The 24,055-nt window shown below is 36.2% G+C and overlaps 4 protein-coding genes across 12 annotated transcripts; 2 read left to right on the top strand and 2 right to left on the bottom strand.

Moving 5' to 3' along the window:
• Positions 1-1,546: 1,546 nt before the first annotated feature.
• LOC113682295 (uncharacterized) lies at positions 1,547-11,011 on the bottom strand. Of its 2 annotated transcripts, none has more exons than XM_027199455.2 (6): positions 10,832-11,011; positions 9,703-10,189; positions 4,828-5,234; positions 3,806-4,237; positions 3,389-3,508; positions 1,547-3,124 (listed from the first exon to the last, which is right to left on the bottom strand). In XM_027199455.2, exons 2-6 carry the CDS (start codon positions 10,060-10,062, stop codon positions 2,902-2,904), a joined length of 1,542 nt encoding a protein of 513 aa, XP_027055256.2. In that variant the 5' UTR covers positions 10,063-10,189; positions 10,832-11,011; the 3' UTR covers positions 1,547-2,901. The 2 variants fall into 2 exon arrangements, with proteins under 2 accessions (XP_027055256.2, XP_027055257.2); XM_027199456.2 differs by lacking the exon at positions 10,832-11,011 and adding an exon at positions 6,790-6,853.
• Positions 10,797-16,932, bottom strand: LOC113682294 (dolichol kinase). Of its 2 annotated transcripts, XM_027199453.2 has the most exons (13): positions 16,690-16,932; positions 16,365-16,431; positions 16,126-16,241; positions 15,873-16,025; positions 15,365-15,528; positions 15,144-15,227; positions 14,750-14,820; positions 13,998-14,151; positions 12,972-13,193; positions 12,315-12,489; positions 11,874-11,972; positions 11,700-11,777; positions 10,797-11,360 (listed from the first exon to the last, which is right to left on the bottom strand). In XM_027199453.2, exons 1-13 carry the CDS (start codon positions 16,790-16,792, stop codon positions 11,215-11,217), a joined length of 1,632 nt encoding a protein of 543 aa, XP_027055254.2. In that variant the 5' UTR covers positions 16,793-16,932; the 3' UTR covers positions 10,797-11,214. The 2 variants fall into 2 exon arrangements, with proteins under 2 accessions (XP_027055254.2, XP_089059156.1); XM_089203030.1 differs by lacking the exon at positions 16,126-16,241 and having other exon boundaries at positions 16,690-16,901.
• LOC113682298 (putative UDP-sugar transporter protein SLC35A4) lies at positions 16,926-23,820 on the top strand. 7 transcript variants are annotated; one of them, XM_089203032.1, is made up of 12 exons: positions 16,926-17,056; positions 18,245-18,340; positions 18,666-18,774; positions 18,910-19,074; positions 19,249-19,307; positions 19,422-19,484; positions 19,832-19,977; positions 20,292-20,317; positions 20,565-20,676; positions 20,967-21,016; positions 21,729-21,918; positions 22,747-23,820. In XM_089203032.1, the coding sequence occupies exons 2-11, from the start codon at positions 18,267-18,269 to the stop codon at positions 21,915-21,917; spliced, it is 993 nt and encodes a 330-aa protein (XP_089059158.1). In that variant the 5' UTR covers positions 16,926-17,056; positions 18,245-18,266; the 3' UTR covers position 21,918; positions 22,747-23,820. The 7 variants fall into 7 exon arrangements, with proteins under 7 accessions (XP_089059158.1, XP_089059160.1, XP_089059163.1 ...); XM_089203034.1 differs by lacking the exon at positions 22,747-23,820 and adding an exon at positions 22,140-22,372; XM_089203038.1 differs by lacking the exons at positions 18,245-18,340; positions 22,747-23,820 and adding an exon at positions 18,046-18,147 and having other exon boundaries at positions 16,944-17,056; positions 18,941-19,074; positions 21,729-22,372.
• LOC113682296 (transmembrane protein 163a) lies at positions 22,964-23,820 on the top strand. Its single transcript, XM_027199457.2, has one exon. It carries the CDS (start codon positions 22,964-22,966, stop codon positions 23,747-23,749), a length of 786 nt encoding a protein of 261 aa, XP_027055258.2. The 3' UTR covers positions 23,750-23,820.
• Positions 23,821-24,055: the final 235 nt, after the last annotated feature.

Here is a 24,055-nt window from a genome sequence, read left to right as displayed (position 1 = left end):
ATCAAAAGACAAGAATAATATGTAGAAATTTATTCTCATCTAATACAGCAGCACGAGGCCCCGAGAAAACGATGCAACTAAATAGCTAAACAAATTTTAAAAATTGAACTGTAACCAGGATATGACATAGTGATGTGGTAGTGATGTAGTGATGTGGTGTGCAATGTTCGAGCCCCTCGTATAGTTTTTAAGATTTCGTTGATGTCCCTTTCTTCGGGTTTTAAAGCATCTGCCAGTTTCTCTTTAATAATGCTTTAAAGGAACATCAACGAAATCTTAAAAACTATACGAGTGGCTCGAACATTGCCATCCATGCGTGGGAAAACAATCACACGATTGACTTTGAGGGCGCTACCGTGATAGACAAAGGCAATTACCGCGTTCGAAAAACACTAGAATCTTGGCAGACCGCAAAAACTGTCGGCGCAGACAATAACTCTAAACCGTTACCAAGACAATATTCTATCTTATTGTAATTTGATTTTGTTCTATTGTCCATTTTTTAGCTGTTCACACTTCTATTGTATTTTTTAGTTTTTAATTTTTCACACCCTCCCCTGTATATATTTCCATTCACGCGCTTATATTTTTACATTCGTTAAAGGCTATAGTATAATAGCCGAAAGCTCATATTTTAAAAACCTTCTTAACCAGAGAACGTTTTTTACCTTTTTCACTAAACAAATTTTATAAACATGGACGAAGAGTGACCGACCCATGGTAACCTATAAATTTCCCGCCAAACACCTAAATATACAAAGAACTGATCTCGTAAAAAAACCCCGACCCTGGTGCGTTAGTCAGAATATGATTTCACACCAATTCATCCTCACAAATTTCATATCCTCAGCTAACTCATGAGATGATGTTTTTTTTCAACTTCAAAGCCAACTGGAAATCAAATCCCCATCAAATGATGAGTCAATACCTTACGCTTTTTCATGTAATCTGCGTAAAAAATCAGAGGTACAGAAAGGAATTTTACATTATCATGATTAAGTTCCAACAAAATACGCTAAAATTACGTTTTTCGTCAAAAGCTACCTTTCCTTTATTGCTGAATTTTGATTGCATCCCAGGCCTCCACCGGACAATCAAGTCGACATCCGTGTTCTCGTCGTCATCATTTGCAAAGACCCTTTATCGACAAAATGCGATCTACATCCTCTACACAGCCTAGCTTTTGTGATGCTTCTCTTGTTAAGTCTTGCATGGAAAAAAGCGATCATTACAGCTTTAACCCTACTTTGACCTCATGGCATGATAGTAAAGAAAAAACTATCAACCAAAGTTTAATAGATATGGCAGATATGGATTAAAAGCCACTAGTAAGACAGATGCTGTAATACAGAATTAAGTGAAATCGCTGTTATCCGGGACATCTGTCTTCCACTTGCTCTAGAAGTCGCAGTCTTTCTGGATCTGTTCCCCAATTGATGGCGGTAGTTTTAATTTTGGAAAATGTGCGTTGATTTTCTAGCTGGTGTGATGTTGTGGTATCTCTAAAATTTGAATTACATAAACATCAAGAAATCTATCGAAGTCCAACAGTTAGTTCAAGTTTTAATATTCCAAGTTTCAAAATATACTTATTTAGCTTTATCAATATTCCTAATGAATTCGGGACTTTCGAAGACGAGAAGCCAGATTGGTGAAATTATCTCGAGAATGAAATCTTAGCTAGTAGTCGAGGTGATCAAATGTCGAGAGAAGAATGACTAGTGATGATTACATGTAAACAAATTCCTACAGCTATCTAAAACCCGGTGTTTAAAGACTTCTCACTATTTCAAGCATGACTTTTACATTATTGCTTATTTCTATATGTTGCATAGTATCATATAGGGTCCATATTACATTAATTATATTTGAGAATTCTGGATTTTATTGAAATTCCTGGATCTGGTATGTTTCAAACGACTTTCAAGGGGTAAATTGTGTTATTATTACTAGCTACTAAAATGACCTTAAATGATTGCTGGTAACATTCCCAGAGTCAGTGTCAAAAGATTACCACTGCTACTTGATCCTTGATTTGAGAAACAATTCTACATCAAAACTTTCATTTATATTTCAAATGAACCAACTGCACAGTGTACTGCAGAACACAGACACTAGCACAAGTGATATATTTCAGGCCATTCATTTCAATTCTTTTCTAAAGCACTTCACCCTTTGTTTAAAATGGTAAATTTCATTCATTAAAACAAAACTCAAGGTTGAAAGTAACAGTTTCAATACCAAATTATTTCTCCACAACTACATGGAGCTCTAAGACTACTCCTATTGACACTATTATAATACAGACTTTCCTTTTTTGTACATTCTCCCTGATGGTCTGATGGTAAAACAAGATTTAACTAAATGGTAAATCAGTCAAAATTATCTTTCACCCACAATGGGCAACATGCAACACTAAAAACAACTAAAATAGCAAAACAAAGATTGCTCCTTCAAAATGTAAAACACTATCAAGATAATAATTAAGTCTTGAGAAAAATCTAGAAATGAGCTTGCTACAACTGAAAAGTGTTCTACTATGAACACTACTATCAAGGATTACTTCAAAGTCAACTGAGATAAAATCGAACAATAATTCCACATGTGTTGGCAAACACTTAAAACTATAATACTTGTGTGAAAAGACTAACTCTACTCATGATCCTGCTTGTTTCATTTTTTTTTTAATGCCAACTACTCATATAACAGAATTTCAATGAAATTAAAATACCATTCCCTTAACGTTTGTCACTGATGATTACAAAAAAATTTAAAATTAATTAGATTATTTTAAATTCACTATTTCAATACAGTGATCTCTGCACTTTGACTTTCCAAGGCTTGTCAGGAAAGCTTTTCCACCCATAAGGGCCTTCATGATATGATGCAGGAATGTGACTCTCAGCTTGCTGTGGGATATCCACCTGGCTCCAGTGTAAAATACTCAGGGGGAGGTACCACTGGGTGTAAGAGTTTTTTGTGTTCAGCTCCTCGAATGTTGAGCTTGTTTAGGGAATAGTAGTGAATCATTTCAGGTACAGTGTTGAATGGCTTACTAAATTGTCCCAAGATGTATCTATTGCCTTGGCAAACAATCTTTAAATGCATGAAGGAGTTGTTATTTCTAAACAAAAATAAAACAGAAAAATATTTAAAATGATGAAGAGGGCAAAGAGCTTACACTTGGGGTAAATCAAATTAACAAACTTGTTTAGAATTCTCTCATGTTCCTCTTGAAATAATGACTTTAAAAATGATATTAACTTTAAAAATAAGAACAGTAAATTTTCAGTTAGTGTGAAGCAAAGTGAATTCTTATGGTGTATTGAATGGATAAAGTTGTAATGAAAATAACAAATAGGCAATAATTGATATAACAAATCCTTACTTGACAGACAGAGAGAAGTCATTTTTACTACTCTCAGATTGTCGCAGTAAGAAGCTGCAGTCTTCAGCAGATTGTAGGAGTCTCTCTGCTTCCAGTCGCTTTAAAGGTCCATGATACCAGCTGTATTTCAAGATTTAAATATGAAAATTAATGATCAGGACAGATACATTACAAACAACCCTCAAAACTTGCACTTCTTCTAGGCTCAAAGCCCATGCTTTCTTTAACAATCAAGAACTTCTTAACTTGGTGATCAATTCCTTTATTCTTATGACCTTAATGTGTGATAGAAATTAAAGAGTCAGGTCAAAATTTGGGGATGTCATCTACATCTACATGTCATAGCAAACACAACATTCACAACCTGGGGTTACTTTTCTTGTACATATGGAATAACAATTCAATTATATAACTCACCCCTGTCGTGACAGTGGCAAAGAAGGGTCAATGGGGGATCCATCTTCAACAAATGTTCTTGGTGGCTTAGAAGGGGCAACTAAGGCCACGCCCTGTGCCTCTCCTTCCCTTGGACCCTTCACCTTTGATGTAAGGCCAGATTTTGACCACTCCCAGGGTGCATCATAATCATCTGGATGCCGAGCGTCAATTTTAGGTGACTGAACAGGTTCCTGTTGTCTTGGCCCTTGTGTATGGCCATTCAGATTAATATTCTTGTTCCACTCCCATGGTTTGTCATAATCGTCAGATGAGCGTGTATCAGTCACAGGAGCTTGAGGTCTCTCTTGGGGTAAGTTTGGAGATTTCTGCTGCATTCCCAGAAAAGATTTGCTTTCCCAGGGTGAGTCATAATCATCTGCTGATCTTTGATCCCTGCTAGGAGACTGTTGTCTGTTGAAAAATGGATATTAATCAAGATAAGATATTAAGTACAATTGTACACACAATGTGTTTCTTTGATTCAAAAAAAGGCAATAAGTCTTATGTTTCAACTTTACTATTTAGCTAATATAGGATTCTGACATGTTATAGTTTATCAAAACTATAACAAAAGCAAAAAATAATTTGCAATGAGCATTGAGTGACAAAATCAAATGAATGTGGCTGATTTTCACATGGTTTGTCATCACAAGTATGTTTGTTATTATGCAATGAAACTGACAAGACCACAAATAAGAAAACATGTTCATTATGTGAATCTAAGAAATACTCACATAGCTAGCTGTAGGAGTCTTACCATGCAAACACTTCAACCAGAGTCAACATCTTTCAGACAATCAAAAAAACAGTTCCAAAGGAATTTAGGTTCAGTTGTTTTATGGTTCAGTTGAACTTGACAAAAAAAATTGTTTTGTTTTAAATTTGTCTGATGACTGGCCACAAATACTGAATGACACAGGCTGAATTTATTGCATTAAAAATTAAATGTACCATAATCTGATGCTAGAAAAGGACAATTAGTTACAGATCAAAATTATTACTTTTTTGCTCCAGTATCACTGTGTTTTCTGAATCTGTTTTCCTCCTGTTCAGAAAATGTTCCGTCTACAGATGATGGACGCATTCCCCTCAGAGACATTCTCTTAGCTTGCTCATCTAACAATGTGACTTTGCCAAGGTCATAAGGTTCAGAATAACTTTCTTCATCTGAGTCTTCATTACTCTGATGCTTAACTTTCTCAACTGTTACCCTTTCCACCTGTGTTTTTCCATCCTGCTTTGCATCCCAGGGGTCTATATAGTCATCTTTTGAAGTCTTTCTACCAGCCTTAGTGGGGTCAGTGAGTGCCCCTGGTTGGGTGTTTGTAGCATCCCAGGGATCGGAATAGTCTCCACCAGGGGACATTGCTTTTTTGGCATCCCATGGATCTGAGTAGTCATCAGGCATCTAGGAAGTAGCAAAACTTGATTTAAAAAAAGTGGTAGGTTAACCATTAATCATGTTGTAACAAATATTATCATTATAGAATTTTCAATGTACAAATCTTCAACTTCTCAGGATACATGGCTTGCTACAAAAAAATATTTTCATTGAGAACTGTTGTTGCAAGGATCAGATTAGAGTAACAGGAGAACATACTACACATCTGGATAAAAAATTAGAACTGAGGCCACATAAATTTAGCCAGAGAATTTTCTGATTTACAAAGCCTAGTGAAAAGCATCCTACCCAAAGATTCTTTTGTACAGGAGATTTTTGGTAAGGCAGGTGATTCAGTGAAGCACTTTGGATTTTCCTCTCTTCACTGACCAAATAAATATGAACAAAGAAAGAAAGAAAAGTAAAAGATGACCAATAGAGTCTATGTTCTTTTACACCATTTTACAACACACAAGTACAGCATAACACAACATGTGCTGTTGTAGCAAGTTATTCATCCTAAACATTAAAAAGAAAGCCACAAACACCTGCATAGCTGAAACAATGTTGTCCTTTGAGGAAAAAATTGTTTCTACAAGATTCCTATGCTTCCAACCAATAATTCTATCTACTGTAGAAGTAAAAGATGTGCCTAACTATAAAATAATTATCCACCAGTATCCATGTGGTTTTAAATTTTAAAAGGGAGTCAGAGTGGAAGCAGTAATCAGAGTAAAGTGCCACATGTTGTATGCAAATTATGAACAAAGCTCTTTGACATAAAATTATGGAAAAAGTCAAACAAATATTTGAGATCAACAAGGTCTGGCTACATGGAAAAAATATCACACAAGCATGATGAATCAATTTTAGTTTGAGACATTCTAAGCAGATAAAAAATGTAGCAAACTCTATAGAGTATAGAGCAAAGAGATGAAATATAAACTAGTCAATATAATATACAAAATACAATTTGAACTCTGTCTGATAAAACATGTATGCATGCATATAATAGCTTCATGTATGGTCTTGAAGCAATAAACAGAATATTGTGAAACACTAGGTTCAATTGAAACCAGAGCCCCTTTATGAACTGGATTGAAAATATGAAACATGTAGAAATTTTTCACTCTTGTAAGACTAGGAACATAATTTATCTGATGAGTGTAGGAAAAAGATTTATTGAAATCTCAAACTCAATTGAAAAATTTATGAATGAGATTTCATTTTAAGAGATAAAAAGTGTATCATATACAAGTAATATAAATGCAGCCAACTGTCACTAAAATATCATGGAGCTGCAAGTATTTTGTTTGTCATGGGAAGGTTTATTCAAAAAATAACTATTTTGAAAGAAATTAAATGACATTAGCCCCTAAAAATTTTGCCAAATAATTACCAACGTGCCTTGTAGTCCTATACTTTCAACAGTGGTTGAATACAAAACATCTGTGATTATAAATTACTACTGCAATAAAAATGTCTGCCAAAATGCTTGTGAATCACCATTTAACCGCCCAGAATACCCAAACAATTTTACCAGAATTATCATACAGAGAACCTAAATAAAGAATTATTTTACCTTTTTCTTGAAATTTCTGTCCGATGTACAACTTCGCACACAGTTACATCTTTGAAGGAACATGCTGATGAAGAAGCTGAGAATCAATTGTCCTTCAGCCAGGGGGCAAAATGTATTGTCTCTTCTGAGAACACGTCCATCAATTAAATAACAGGCTATTTACATAGGGTTGTGGTTTCAAACTGAATTCCAATTACTAACAACAGAGGCTGGCTTGCTGCTTTCTCTGGTAAATTTTAACTCAGGTATGATCCAGATCTAACTACAGAAACCTTCAGGCACTTAAAAAGTATTTCTTTTAACCACAAAATGGTTTGGGAATTTCTTATTGAATGACTGACTGCTTGACATAATAAGTAATTAAAAATAAAAATAGTGCCACCTGAAAGAACAAATTTACCAAAACAGACTGATTTCAAATATGCAAATTTTTAGTGAAAAACTGAAAGTCAAATTCACATAATCTCAGTTAATAATGTAGTCCAAGCAGTTTAGAAGGGACAAGGAAGGAAGGAAATCCACAGAATACACGAGGTTTACTTTGTAAGTCTTGCTTTAGTAAAAATATGATATGATCGAAGATTTTTTCAGCTCAGGTTTAAAGGTAAATTTTAAGATAATGAATTCCCCTAAATTCAAAGTTATTCATCTTCAATCTCTAAAATTATCAGCTTTTGATGGCTTTTTCTGAATACAGGGTATGGTTTCATTAAGGGAAAAAAATTATCAAGAACAGAATTAACATTTGATTGGTAAAACAAGCTACCTAGTTGAAATTAATTTTTGCTACCATGGTAAAAAACTATAAAATGCTTATTCAAATATTCAGTGTCTCTTGAACAATATTTGCTTGTAAATTTATCATACTCGATAGAGTTTGAGTCAATTGTCAAACTACATACAGCTGTACATGTATGATGCAAGCTGGGCGTTGTGAAGCATGTGTTTATGAAAAAGCAACACATGTTGACGCAAAGACTGATACATTAATAAACTTTTGCAAAAAGACTTATCACAGCCTACTCAGGTAACCTTATACACTGAGTATAATTCATGAATCCTGTCATTGCTTTGCCTGTGTTGGGTCAAACTAAAATAAATTTATGCTCACAAAACTTTACAATCAATTTGTCGACCATTAAAATAAAAAAAAATTTCCTGTTGAAAGATTTTTATTTCTTCTGGTACCCTCAGGAAGAAATATGCTGTTACCTGCATGACAATAAAATCTCTATCTTAATTTACCTCTGCAAAAATTCTCAAATTTTTCACTCAATAGTATGAACAACTCAAAGCAACTCTCATATCAAACATTAACTACATACCAGCGCAAGTCAAATATTTAAATATGGTTCTGGGTTTGAAAATAGCAAATTAAGGAAATGGAGAGAAATTTCCTATTAATTTATTCTGATCAAATTAAAAGTTTTACTTTTCTCTATTGTACTGTCACTGAAAAGAAGTTCTAATAAATATGTGAACTGCAAATCAAAAGCATCTTACTAAACATCAGTACCTTAAAATGTTTCCTAATTCCAAATCAAGGTTTGTATCTCACGCCAATAAAGAAATAATTTTCCTGTGAGGAAATAAGCCTTTCTTATTATTCACTCAAGACGTGTTCTAAGATTATTGAATGTGGGAAATGGCATGTTTTTTCTCTCTTGTTCTGTCTCTTACCAAGTTAAGGGATGTCTATGGCAAATGTGCTGGCTTAGATTCTTTCTTTCCCAAAATAACAATTATTCCATGTAGTCTGCACAATTTTATACATGAAAATTTAGGTTAAATCACACAGCATCCTCAAGTTGCATATTTTTTTCTTCTCATCACTAACTGCTGGAAAATACATTGATATTTGAATAAGAAATTCCAATTTTGTCACTCCTAATAATGACAGGGTTAACTTTGTCCGTGGTGCAGATATCAGTATTGTTACAGTTAGTATATGAAATGTTAGGGCAAGAACTAAGGTGAACAGAGAGAAACCTTTGCAATAAGGGCTTGAGTTTTCATATGGAAGAATTCATAGCATGGTTGTAAACTGAGATCTTTAAAACTGGGCTAGCCATGGACAATAGCAGTCAGAGAGGAAGTTGCATGCCAAATCAGCCCGGTTGACACAGCTCAAATGCTGCAGCAATGAGGAGACAGGAAAGTTACCATTTCTACCACTAATCAACACCTAAATTGATGTATTTCAGGGGCAAGGACAATGCAATGAAACTAAATTCATCCATATTTACATTTACAAAACATAGTCTGGAAAGCTTTAAAATAACATAAAAAAATGAAATGTTATTTTTAGTTGATATTTGTCTACGACTAAATATGTCAGTGGAAATACCTTTATATTGTGGAAATTTTCATATCCGTTTGAGAATCATTATCGTGTATAATATATTATAATTATAATATTATATCAAATAATGGAAAATAAACATCAACCTCGTCTGAAATTCGTAAACAGACACAAGAAGACAAGTACATCCAAGATGCATGTGACATTGAGTTGTGTGGAATGTTCCATTAATAGCTATATCGTGTGTGGAATCATCATAGGTCGTTGTACACATTTATAATTGATATTTACCCCCACATCGCCCACAAAAAAGTTAATGGATTAACTTATTTAAGAAGTGAATGTGTGCATGCTGAAATCTGCGAAGAGGTGAATATTTCGCAACTGCTCCATGATCAGCTATTCGTTCATCAAACTAAAGTACGCTACATGTTGTCAATTCTTAAAATATTTCGTTCAAACCTTACATTAAATCTCGCTGGGAAATTATTTACATTTGAATGAAAAAAAAATGATGAGATCGAGGAATTAAAATAATTAAAATGATACGAGCAAGCTTACATAACGCTTGCGGGCGGATATTAATAACAACTCAGAAAATAATTTCGTACCTTCGAGCCGAATCTTGGCCCAGGTACAGGCATTTTTCCCTGCTGCAAAAGCTCTGCACTTTGTGGTCTCTGTGATCTGGTAGGTTTAATCGACTGGCCAAACGTAACAGGTACTGAAGCCCTTTTTCCTGCATCGTGAACGCGGCGATTAGCGGGCGAATGGTTTGGTCTCGGAGGAGGGTAACTGGGCATTACAGGACTCTCATTCGGCGATAACGTTGGATGGACAGTGGCCGGGTCTGAATAGCTTTCATCGTCTTCAGAGCAATCACTAGAACTCCTATTCTCATCGTAATCCCTCTTCGGTGGCCTAGGAGGTCTTGTTCCTTTAATTTTGAATAGTTTTCCAATATTAGACATGTTTCACCCGAGCTCCGTGATCATAATGGCTACGAGAGGATGTGACGACACAAGCTCGAAAGCTGCCTTATCTCACGTGACTTTCTTGCTAACTTCCGGCTGACGAACTCTTGAAATAATGCTGCATCTATAAAAGGAATGGTAGCTTAAAAATGTGCAGTGCTATATGACGTCAAAGGGGAAAAGTCGTCATAACATACGTGCAGTTTCATACGTAAACAAATTGTATGTGAACGAGAAGTAGTTGAATAACTTTCGTAGTTTCTGAAGTAAAAATGACGGTTCCCCTGAGAAAGTTTTCGTTCAATTTCAGGTTTATTCTTGGACAAAAAGAAGTCTGTACTAAGTGTTCCATGAAAGACAATTTGTCTCTCTTTACGCTTGGTGAAATTTAATTTTTCAGTTTCCGTAAAATATTAACCCTTATAAGGAAATACGTATCGAAGTTTCGGATTCTGAGTAATCATGATAAGTGTTTTGTATGTTTCGTTGTTCCTTTTGGCGATCAACTTCCTAACTTTCATAAATAAGTGGCGGATGGTCAAATTTCAGAGGTCTAATGGTACGTTGAAGGGTATTGGGAATTTGGTTTCAATCGTTATGATTAAGGTTCTTAGCGTGAAATGCTACGCACAAAGTGATCTGAGAGACTGCTTCTACGAAAGATCCCAATGATGCATATTAAAAAGAGACTAATTGAACTCAGTGCAAACCATAATACAAAAACGAATGTCTGCATACTTAAATCTTTTATATTTCCATGGTTTACCGTTGTGACTTGTTTTCACTTTCATGTGCTGACCACAAAAGGATCAAGGTGCCTAGAATTTTGACTCATGGTCTATTGTAGAGTATCGACCATCGATCTATGAAGTCACAAGATAATTGGACACTTGGTCAAAATGAAATACTGTATGAAAGTGCCAACCTACATTTAAAAAAAAACAAACAAACAAACACAAAAACTGATTTGCATCCTGCTATTTGGATATTACCACAATTTCAGCATCATCTGCCGAAAATGACAGCGAATATTTCACGTGAATGGTGAATGGGGATGGTTGGGGAAGTACACACAAACGCGTCTGTTTGTTATAAATATCAGCATACAACGTTCTGTTCTCCGCAGCATTGGTTAATATAAACAATGTCCTATCTACATTTGAACATTAGAAGCGAGCATAAGAAAGGCGAGAGTACGATGTTATCAATCTGTGTTGTCCATCCCTCGAGCACAGACCCGGAAATTATCGCCATGGATACTGGTAACCATCGTTCTTCTGGTAAAAATAGAAAACCTGGAAAAAAAAACAAAAAAAAAAAACATGATTTGCAATACAGAAGAGAAAATGTTGATATTTCCCGAAGGCGAGAGAGGGGTGGGGAACCTTGGGTAGCTCACTCACTTTTCTTTCGATAAGAACTTGAGGGCTCTAGTGGAGAAATCTCAGTTTTGCCTTCTTATTGTTGCGGAGAGCTTCATAAGTTTTATATTGCTTGTCTGATCGGGGCCTTAATAAGACAGGATTCGCCAGGAGAGAGAAGTTTATAAACCTCGCAAAGGTCTCTAACAGCTAATATTAAGCAAAATACAAGAATTTAATGTCAAATATGATACGAAATAGATAGTGTTTAACCTTTATGATGGAGACTCCAAAGAAACAACATTTGCGATGCGATACCAGCTAATGTTCCTTCCACAGTTTTCACTCCACCTTAAGTGAAATAAGGCAAATTTTTAGCCCATAAACAGAAACAAAGGCGCATTTAAAGCAAATCCTAGCGTCTTTAGGAAGTTTTAAGATACTCACCCGGCCAGCGACAGCGTCCAAATCTTTTCCCAACAACGGATGCCATCGTGTCGCCAATACCAAGGGAAAGGATCCCAGAATACAGTGCAAGCTTGCAGCCTGTGATTGGACAAATAAATTCACAACAACCTGACGAGAATAGATCCCAGGCCAACCGCGCCCTAACAAGCATTAATGGAACTTCCATGTAATAGTGTAGTTTGATCGTCCGGGTGAGTGTAGTCCTGAGAAGGACTGTTGTCGGTAGTGATGACTGACGTTTCTCAGGTTGTCCAAACGTCAGTCACCACTACCGACAACAGTCCTTCTCAGGACTACACTCACCCGGACGATCAAACTACACTATTACATGTTACCCCCGGGTTCAAACCATTTACTGTAATGGAACTTCCGTTCTTTTTTCCTCTATCGGAATGGATCTTATCGAGAAACTGAACTTACCAGTGGAGTCACTCTTCAGGTAATCGACAGGATATAACCACAACGGCACAGCAAAGCCCAGTAACAAATACAAGTGGGTTAGAATGAGTGGCCCAGAATCTTTCTCATCTAAAAACACCTCAAGTGCTGAGTGAATTGTTTCACCAAACGGTCCTATTCTGTACAATCGGATGTACTGGGAAACAAAATTCAAAACATGTTCACAATTTTTTTTCCAGGGTTATGTTCTGATATTTCACGTCCAACGTATTGGCCTTGACACACGTTATTTCGAGTTTGTTATGGAGGGGGGGGGGGGGCGGGGGGCGGGGGGCGGGGGGCGGTTACAATACTTGTGAGCCACAATTTGGGATAAAACTCAGTAAGGTTTGTGAAATTAATGTTACAAGGCAACAAGTAAGTTGAGTAATTATCCACATTAGATTATTCAAAGAAGATTCACAAGAGAGTATCTCTAGAATGAGAAAAAATGGATTTACCTCCATGTAAGTACTGAAAGATTTTTACCCGTTTTGTGACTGTTATCTATCTGAGCCCTGTTCTTTTGGATTCTACGTGAACGTAACAGGTTCTTAGCCGAGGATAAGTCAAGGAAAAGGTGATCAAGGAAAAGGTGATCAAGGACGGCACAACAAACCAACATCCTCCTTCACTTACCTCTATAAATAGAAAAGCTGCAACAGCGACGGATGAAGCTAAATGGGTTACGTTTGGCTCGTAAATCACGCCTGGTATGTAGATCGCTAACGCCAAGAGGTGGAAAACTTTACGAGTTATCGTGCCAGAGGCATTTGGCGATGATTGACGTCGCAGACTTTTCCATGCAACAAACCCTACAGCTACAAAAACGACACAAAACCAGTAACGAACTAGCGGCATCTGCAAGAAATACAAACACGAATTTAATTTTTTTAAAAAAATAGAAATACACAAGATCGGGAAAAACTACGTGTACTTTGGCATTTACAATTTAGAAAAAACGGTTTGAGGCTAATACCTTGTTCTGTGTCTGTTTGAAAAGTCAGTACTAGGAGACAGTTTGCGATACAAACCGATCAAAAGAGCAAACGCAACTCAAACTCCTGTTTTTCTTGAGACTTTTTTAAAACTTATGATTATTCCCCGCCTCATTGCTCTCCTACAACACAACGAACAAACGAGACAGTGAATCTGTCTGGGAATCTTTAATGATACATTAATTACAGACAAGTGTGGAAAAGGAAGGTTTAGCATTGATTTACATAAATAAGGTCCAAACAAAGCCACCGACGCACCACTGACACACCAGCGACGCACCACCAACGCACCACCGACGCACCACCGACGCACCACCGATACACCACCGACGCATCTTGTACGGAGGATAAACAGAAGGATAAACAGTGGCCAACGCGTCGGCCAACGCGTCGGTTGGATCGAATTCTTTACCTTTACTTTTTTTTTTTTTTTTTATTTTATTTTACATTTTAATCATTCAGCAATAAGATTAGAATCACATTACATATCACTGTTAATAATTTAGTGATCATTAATAATTAGGACTAACAAAAATTCAAATTTAAAATGCTTTGTTTGTCCAAAACAGCATAGACTTTGTAAGATTTTTCATTGCAGTTCACATACAATGACTGATGGATACAATTGTATTTAAATAATTTGTAGAAGTTTAACAGGCAGCTTTACCCTAATGTTCCCAGTGTCTAAATAGTCCCATAGCCACACAAATGGATTGATGCCACCCAAAATGAGTACAGACCATGGCAACAGGAGAGCAAAGAATGTAAACAACAATACAGCATAGAAAGCCATGTAACCAGTTAATCTCTCCCAATAGTCCCTAGAAAGCAAACAGTACATGTGAATAACTGATCAAAAATCAAGCTCACCCCAGAAACAGAGGCCTGAACTACCATAAGGATAATGATTTACTCTGACTGCTAAGTAAGATCATGTAAAGACAATCATCTATATGTGACAGTTACTATCAGGGTGACACATTTCTCTGTTCCAAAAGACCTTTTTTTCTCTCTCTATTCTTGAGATTCAGAAGCAAACTCAAATGAACCACACAAATATAATGCTTAACCCTTTAAGACCAGAGAATGTCTGGCTTCTCATTTCTCCTTACAGTGTCAGCCTTAAATCAAATGTAAAGGTCATGAGAATGAAGGAAATGATCACCAGGTTAAAAGGCTCCTGTTTGTCCAACAGAACAGTGTGAAGAATATAAATACCAATGTTGGGGAGCAATTAAAATAACCTTGGACAGACTATCTTCCCATTCAGCACTAGAAACAGTACTTCCAGATGCAACAGATTTTGTATCGTAAGAAGGCTAATTTGATGTGCCTAAGTAACTTACCAAACCTATGCTGTTCCTATCACAAGCTTTTCTTTACATCCAGTAACAAATTTTACCTCATATCAAGACTCACCTTACTAAAGAGAGATAGTAAAACACTGGTAGAAGGAGAAGACCAGTTGTCAATGATCCAACCAACAAAAGCTGAATGTCAAGATAGAGATTTTTGAGTATAGAGAGATTTCTTAAGTAAACAATTGACACATAAAAGTAATCAGTGGACACGATAACAATCGGTAGACTTGTCTGTATTCAGATTTTTACACAACCCCTGATCATCTGTTCTCCAGAAAGAAATTTTATGTTGGGTTAGACAACCCAACCTATATTCAAAGGAAACTTGCCTTTGTCCTAAAAGTTTTCCCTGAATGGAGATTCCACTGTATTTAATTTGAGCCATGAGGATTGATTAGTACTAGTATTTGGAGCCAAGTAAACAAACACAACATGAATAAGATATATGTTACCTGCATCCACAAAGTAAGAGTTCCTCTTGCAACCTCAGCATGAATTCCAAACAGATTATAGAAGGTTGGTGAAATGTATACTAACTGAAAACAGATGATTCTGAATTTCACTATGAGCCTAAAATTCCAATGAAAAACTTTGGTCAAAACTTTACTTCCTACACATATAGCATTCCTAAAACTGTTTCTAATGACACTTAATCTTTTACTTGCATGTTTACCTTTATTCCTAGGTTTGCATATGAATCAATTGCCACCAAAACAACTGCTTGTGTCACAATCATGGCCTCACCAATGGTAAAACATCCTGGTATCCACCGCAAGATGGCAAAGAGAGCAACAAAGTATAGCAACACACTTATGGACACCCACATAATATCAACATCTGTAATGAAAAAGGCCATAAATCCCATATTACAAAATAAATGCAGCCACTTTTGGGGATTACTTGTGTACAATATAGCATCAACACACATTTACTTACCTGACCCATCATTCTTTGCATTTTTCCCTTTTACAGTACCAAAACACTGCAATTGGCATTTGGATCCTACCTTCTAAATCTAATGTTACTTTAGATCTGTGTCCCAAACCCTCATAAGCAAGTTCAAACACAAGAAAGTTTTTGCCATGATTTACAATGTTCCTGTAAAAGGTTACCAGAGGATATACCTCAAATTAATTTTTCAATGCTCAATGATGGATAAACTAAAATTGAACTGTGCATACCCAGCTGAACACCTATTGTAGCTGCTATACAGGCAGTGACCATAAAAAAGAAGACTGATGACATCATAGGTTTCACATGATTTATAATCAGCAGAATGGAGGCAGTGAACATGCCCATCAACTGAGAAGCCAACAGATAAGATCTTTCCACCTCTAAGGGAAAAAATTTGACAAAAACCATTTATCAGTAACTTTGTAAAATAATACAGACAAGACTCTGTCAGATTATGTATGTGGTGAACTTGGTTGTTACCTGTGACTTTGAGATACATGTATTTACTGTCCCATTTCTCGAGAAATGCCATTTGACTTGTGATCACCATGGGAACTAGAAGTGAACCAATTTCCATGCCGTCTCTAGCAATTGGCCTAAATATTGTACAAAGTGCTTCTCAAAATAAGCGATTAAGATAAGACCTAATTATTCAGTTTGAATCCATGATCAAGACAGGCAATCACATACTGGATAAAAAAACCAAGAGTGTTACTCACCTTAAATCAAACCATTTTCTTATCCCTGCAGTCCACTTCACCGATGGAATACAAGCGACCAAAAAAACTACGACAAAAACAATGGAGAGCATTTAAACGCATATATCAGAAATTAATATGAAAGTTAAAATTCTTCCGACTTAGTGAGAGGCGATTAAAATTTTATATATATAGGCCAACAGAACGACGAGATTTGTGATTATCATGCTTCCCCATATATTTACTCATATGATCTTTAATCTTTAATCGAGATACTCCTGAAACAGTAATAACTATACCAGGAGGATGATGAGGGAATGCTGCTTTCACTCGGTATAACACTTACCTGTTACATGGAATAGGATGTAACCAGCGCTTTGTTTCAACTCAAACTGACTGCAAAACACGTATAAACTACATCCAACCACTACTGCCGACTCCCCAATCATTCTCAATAACTTATCGCTACCGAAAATCTAACGAAACCCGCAATTTCAATCGTTGACCCCTTGGATGCACTAAGCACATAACATCACCAAGGTTAGTTCCAGTCCAATAAGATGAGGAAGATCTGGGACAAGTGTTATACCGGAAGGAGAATGAGAATGGTTGACAAAGAAACAGGTGTTATCCTTTGGCTTGAGCATGTGTGTGGCTCTTCTTTAGATTGCGAACGTTTTTCTGAGCATTTTTCGGGAAGTTTTTCTGCGAAAGTAAGTTACCTTTGTTTTTACTCTCATCTGCCCTCTAGAGCGGGAAATCGGGGGAAATCGAGGTTCCAATGCACTTCCATGACTTTCGCCCGATACTTGCAAAAGTGTTGCAAAAAACGAGCATAGTTCGTGCATGTCACACGAGGGAATTGCATTTCGGAGTAGACAGAAGGTTATGAGTGCTTGAATTTGTGTAAAAGGCCTCCCCCATTCCTCAGTAATCCCTAGCCAGATGCTTTAAGTAAATTTCTTCTATGTAATGTCGACGTTGAATAGCGCTGATATGGCAATTTTTCCACGGGTTAATTACGAAAATATGTTATCGCCTTTTCCTCCAACGATTGATTTTATCAGCACTACAATTAGGAGACTTCCTTGCTGGCGACTGGCTGATATAGTTAAAGTCTTAGAGGCCGATTTGCCGTAACTATCGTTGCCGTTGACATGTGTCATAGTCATGTCATGGCAGGTTACCCTCTTAACAGTTACTGTACCAGTTCTCATCCTTAGTACTCCCCAGTTAGTTGCAATGACACTGTATTAGGGCCATTATAAATCATCCTCGAAACATGAACTGCTCCCAATAAATTTCTCCATGCTATACTTTGACACATTGTCATGAGCACTTTGTTTATTACTCTCCCTTCTACTCTTACAGGCTGTCATTAGTACTCTATATGTTACACACCATTCATGGCAGCACTATCTTAGCAAGGTGTCTTTCCTTAAAAATACAAAGGCACAATGACCTTGGCAAGAGTTTAATGAAGGGCTCTTGATGCAGATTCTAGTGTTTAATCAAATCATTTGCAAAGTTTCCCTCACCCAAGAGTGCATATACCCTATAACTGAGATGTTGACCTGTGATATGTGCATTCATTGATCAGATTACATATGGCATCTTGGACTGTGCTATTTGAATCACAAATAGCGATTACCCAGATTTAATTGCCTTGGTAACCTGTGATTAATATAGGTATTTTACTCAGGGTTTTGAATAGCAGATCTTAATGGGAGGGGTGCTTTACTTCACATTAAGAAAAATTGTAAGGACCTGTAACAGTCATATGGCAAGGTCATTGGGGGTCAGGGTGAGTTTTAGTACCCCAGGATTTAAAGGAAACCTTCTCAACAAGCCAATTTGCTGTAAACACAGTTTGATTTTATTTATGCTATTGTAATTCTTAGATTGCTACAATTTATTTTGGTCATGATTATGTCAAGATCAGAGCAGTTCTCTAATTCTCTTATGAAAGTTCTATGGAAAGTCATGATTGTTTCAGGGTATGTTTTATCTAACAGTGATTTATTAATGTATGTATAGGTATGATCACAGTATTATCCACAAATGAAATTCTAGGCAGCCTTCACTTTGTAAATTATTCTCCTAATTTTTTCATTCTTTTCTTCTGTCTCTCACTCCTAATCATTAGTTTAACAAATAATTGAAAATGTTCCAACAGAGAAAAAAACCTTGCTGGAGAAAACCAGCTGAATTACAGAGTCATTTTTAGAGTGTCCTTTTTTTGATAGTCATAAAAGCGAATGGTGTGGTGATCTTTATGAATGTTGATAACATCTTTGTCTCAATTTATTTGTTTTTTTACAGAGTATTGATCTATGGATCTCATGCTATATTGATCAACTTGTGTAAAAATGAAAATGGGAAAATTCCATTCAGTTCTGCATCAGTGGTCTTGTTGAGTGAAGTCATGAAGGTACTTAATTGCATGGAACTGTATGTTACAGTTGAAGAAGCATTTTTCTTTTCTATTTTATTCATGAATGTTTGTCATGTTCATTGCTAATTATGTTAGCTCTGATTTTGTGAAATTTCCTCTTTCTACATGTAGTTTGTCTTCTCTGTTGCCTTCCTAATTCCAGAGATGCTGCGTGGTGCTGTGCATTTTCTGCCATTAAAAACCCTTGTGTTCTTTTCCATCCCTGCTCTTCTGTACTGCATCAGTAACAACACAGCAGTACATGTGCAAGGTTACCTTGATCCAGCAAGCTTTCAGGTATAGTTTAAGTATAATCCTTAAATTCTTCATTGAAGTAAAGATTTAGTATGAGATTGTAGTTGTAAAAATGAACAATAATTCTCATTTGCCCAAGTTTATAAATTGTATAATTTTTTGCCTGTTGGAAGATGAAAAACATCTCCAAAATTCTTGAATTTTGTTATGGTTTAGGTCCTGTGTAATTTTAAGATAGGAATCACAGGCATTCTCTACTGGCTTGTTATCAGAAGGTAACTTTTAAGGAATATTTTGAGTGTTATTAGTATGCTCTTGTTTGTCCTCCTCATCATCAACAAATGAAAAAAAAAAGTAAAGTAAAATCAAAATTTGAAACTTTATTTCAGGAGCATTTCAGAGAAGCAGTGGATTGCACTTGGACTGATTACTTTAGCTGGGTGTTTTAACAGGTCAGTTTTAACTAACTTAAACCTTACTTAACTTTTATGGGGTTTTCATGAAGAAATGTGGTTGCAGCAGAGTGTGTTAAATAACAGAAGAATATTCTCTATATTTGAATAAAAATAGGTTGGCTCATCAAAATTCAGCTGTACAGTATAATATTTTGGAGTAGCCAGATAGTTCTGGAATCTTTAGTGCTTAATAAACCTCAAGTAAATCTTATTTTTAGCTTGGGTTTCATCTTGTAACCTATGCAATTTGAGTTAATCAACTTTTACAAGAGAAAAGGTGTAAACTTGTGATCTCAGTCAATCGTGCTAAATATTTCATGAGATAAGTACTTTTTCTTGCATAGTTATGGCGGACTGAAAAATGCTCAGGACATAATACAAGTGCGTAACTATGTTAAAAACAGTGGAAAGCAGATTTACGTTACTGTTACTGGCATCCTCTTGATGATATTTTACTGCACAATGTCAGGACTGGCTGGAATTTCAACAGGTTATTTTCATTTGAGTCATTAGATGCAATGTACTTATTTTATAATCATTCCATTGAGTTTTGTCCATGTAGCTTGCTATCATGTTAATTTTTTTTTTAAGTGAATATTTTTTTCCCTTTCAAAAACAATCATACATTAGATTATAGCCCATTAATCATAAGTATAAAGTATGTGTTCCCTTTCCCAAAGAGAATTGGAATGACTGTGAAACTCACAAATCATGGCCAGTCAATATGAGTGAGTGTGTGTGGATCTTTGCGTGTACCAAGTAACAACTGACATCCTATAGCAAAATGTTCTCTTTATCTATCAGAATACATCTTGAAGAGGCAGTATAAGGTAAGTTTGATGCTTAAGTTATTTGCATACAAGTTTATTATACCTTAATATTAAAGCCACTTTCATTCTACGTGTCAAACTACCTGTCATTACTAAGTATGTGGATATAATTCAAACCGAAAAATCATAATTTAAAAAAAAAAGATTAGAAAAGTGAAATTACTTGTGTTTTGGTTTCCAATATTCCAAATTTCATATTTCAAATTCCATATTTCCTAATTATAAGCATGATTTCATCTTTTGCCAGGTTTCTATTCACTTGCAAAACACTTTGATGTATTTGTATGGAATCATTTTCAATCTTTTGGCTTACACTTCAACAAATCACTCAGCAGGAACCATCTATGACACATCTGCAGGTCAGTTTTATGTTGTTTGCAGGGGCTGTGTTAACAGTATGGCAGTGATAGTTTAGAGAGAACAAGCAGTGGAATCCAAATTTTTGAAAGATATATTTTTTGGTTGCAGAAGTCAGAACTGGATAATTACTTCATGATAAAATTGTTTGTTCAAAGCAATCAAGAAATATTGAGAAAACCACTGAAAGTTTTGAATTGATTTGTCAATTCATATACTTAGTTATTTCCCTTCCAGCTTTTTATTGTCCAAGCTTCTCATTGACGTTTTTTGCTGTCTTTTTGTGTGTTAGGATTTTTTAATGGTCATTCAAAGTGGACTGTGGTGATCGTTTTCTGCCAGGTAAGTTGTGTAAGCTTTTACATGACGAGATTAAAGCAAACGACAAATGGATAAACAAATAAACAAATAGATAAAAAAATGAATAACTAAAGTCAAACCAAGGGGCACTCATCAAATGTTTGTAAAAGGATGTTACGCCTAAAGCTTCATATCGTTACTTACCCCTTTCTCCGACATATACCTTTCAAAATGTTCACACAATTACTAGCTGGTTTTTTCCTCTGGTTATGGAGAGAGAGCTTGATGCGGGAACAGATTAAGATGATGCGGGATGAGGGCTGTACAGGGTGTGTCCTGGCAAAGAAGAAAACGTTTTTCTGCGGTCTCGACCCAGTCTCTTCCCGTTCGTGTGTCAACACGTCAATGCGTAGGACCATGAGAGAAAAAGAAATAACCTTTTGTTAGTCAATTTAACTTGTAGCACATAAAAAGCAGGGATGAAGAGACGCGTTTTATCCAAAACTGAGAGATTTGTACTCACTTCTGTTCTGAGCACTCCTTTAAAAAGAGCGGTTGACCTTTTAAAATACATGAATGACTACCTCACGAAATCCTCAGCCTTGTAGTATGGCTGAAAAGGGTTCCACTACCCGGCCGAAAATCTCTATAGTGGAAAGGGGGGGGGGGGGGGGTGGTACCTTACAACTACGCCAAAGAGTTAAATGATGACAGCCTTTATAAGGAGAATAATTCTTGCTTCGTTAAATTTCAGGCCACGAATGGACTTATTTTATCAGCGGTTATGAAACACTCCAGTAACCTGATCCGTTTGCTAATCATAGCTTGTGCAATGAGCGTCAATACAGCCTTGTCCATGGCTATATTCTCACTACAGCTCAACCTCTACTTCAATGTTGCTTTCATTTTAGTCATTGTTGCTTTGAAACTCTATCACAGCTGAGGTAAGGGAGTAAAATTAACAACTTGTGAAAGAGAGTTATTTCATAGGGTGTGTTTCTTAAGCTAGTGAAAATAGCAGAGTAAAAGAACGAGTTTAAGTATCCGAGAGAATTCCTTAAACTGAACCATGCAACAATTTCTGATGATTAATTTTAATGTATTGTAATGTATTATAAAATATTCGTAGCTTGTATAATTGTTTTGTTTTTTTCATCTCTGTAAGGAAGCACTGTGAGCTTAAAGAATTTTGTTAACAAAAGAAAAAACGACTGTACTTCTTTATCGAAACATTATAGATGAGGCGGTGGAGTTCGAAAGTAGTCATAAATTTATCATTCTGTGCTTTTAGTTTGTACATATTTTGCCACTGAATTAGTGGATTGTATGATCTTATGTGATATAGTGAAAAATTTGTAATTATGTTCATAAATAAAGGTGTACAGTAGTTTCAGTAAATTTAATATATTTAGAAGTAACGATTTGGTTGTGGTCGCGCTTTTCGTACTTCGTGACCTCGAGCCAAATATTTTACCTTATGCCGCCCTTCGTGGAAAAGAACAAAATGTTTAAGCTACAGAGCTAAGTAGAAAAATGTCCACGGGGAAATGATGATGGTGATACTTTTCGCTGTTGAGATAAAACAGTTTCTGAGACGGGGACTTAAGAAGGAAAGCTTGCTAGTTTTCTATCTGGATGACGAAAATGTATGTTAATTTTATCCCGCCCGTCGGTCACGGATCGCATATTGTTTAGTTAAGTTACCCGTGTGCATCTTGATAAGCTGATCGTAAAGACACCCCAATATTTATTGTCTTCTAAAATCAATATAGGTACAAGTGTTTCTGTTACTCGGCTGAGAGCAGCGTAGTTTGGTAATTCAAAGAATAACTTACAGAAGCTTTCCAAGCGAATTAGAGATGACTATAGCGCATATTGGCTGTCCGGCGAAAAGATTATAGCAACGCGGAAAAACTGGAGTGAAATCATGCAAGGTTATACTTGAAGTCGTTTAATAGAGTTGTTTTCACAAACATAAGCTTGACGTCGATGGCAAAGGAAAGCCTCTTGGACAGTGACAAGGTCGTATACTCATCGGAAGATGAGGATGAAGAGACCAAAAGGGCTCGGGGGTGCGCTACTTCATATTTAGTCGACGAACGTGAGACTTCGGGCAAGTTGCCTCCGAAGTTTCGTCAGCGCTGGTTTAGAGCCGCTTCAATGCTGGCGCTAGTTTCATTTATATCGGCCGTTGGATTTAGCATAGCGTCGATTATAATTTCACAAACAACTGAAAGTTCAGCGGTGTTTGCAACAGGTTTCGACGCATTCTTCGCGGCTATAAATGTGGTAGCTGTCTGTTGGAGATTTCGTGACGAACTCAACGGAGAAATCGGAACAATGAGAGAGAAGAAAGCCAGTACAGTGATAGCGACTTCATTCATACTTGGTGGAATTGCAACTATTGTTATTGCTCTTCACAATCTCGAAATTGATGACCATCCCACCAAGACTGACGAAATGAAGGTAGTTCTTGGTGTGGGTGCTTTATTGTACGCAATTCTTACTTTTCTCCAGTGTTATGTTGCACAATTGGTAAACAGTCAGTCCATGAGAGCGCTAGCGGTGGATTCAGCCCAAGGTGCGTTTATGTCTGTTGGAGTGTTGGTATCTACTTACGTTTATACCAAATTTAAACAATTTTGGTATCTGGACCATGTAGTTGCGACAATAGTAGGTGTTGTGTCTTTAATATACGGTATAAGTTTATTTGTGGAAATACTTGGGTTAAGTATAAAGGAAAGATTAATGTTAGCTTTCCAGAGAGAATTTTAAGATTGTTTGTTCAGCTTTGATATAGTTGTTAAAAATTTGCATTAAATAAAATTATCAAAGTATATTTTTAATCTTGGTCAGTTAAAGTTTTCTACTCTCAGAAATATTAATGAAACAACAACGAATATCTCGTAAAAAGTAGCTCAGAATTGCCTTCGGAGGTAAACTGTTGTTATCAAAAAATAACCTGACTTAATTTAAGAACGGCGATGGGAGACGTGCTTTTGTGAAAAACAAGTAGATGTTTTATGACTTTTGAACTCGGATACTCCTAATGCATTTAATTCGAACAAGTAAGTTAATAAG

The sequence above is a fragment of the Pocillopora damicornis genome, chromosome 4 (assembly GCF_964200805.1).
Source record: "Pocillopora damicornis chromosome 4, jaPocDami1.2, whole genome shotgun sequence".
Lineage (NCBI taxonomy): Eukaryota > Metazoa > Cnidaria > Anthozoa > Scleractinia > Pocilloporidae > Pocillopora > Pocillopora damicornis.
This window is presented reverse-complemented; position numbering and strand designations above follow the sequence as displayed.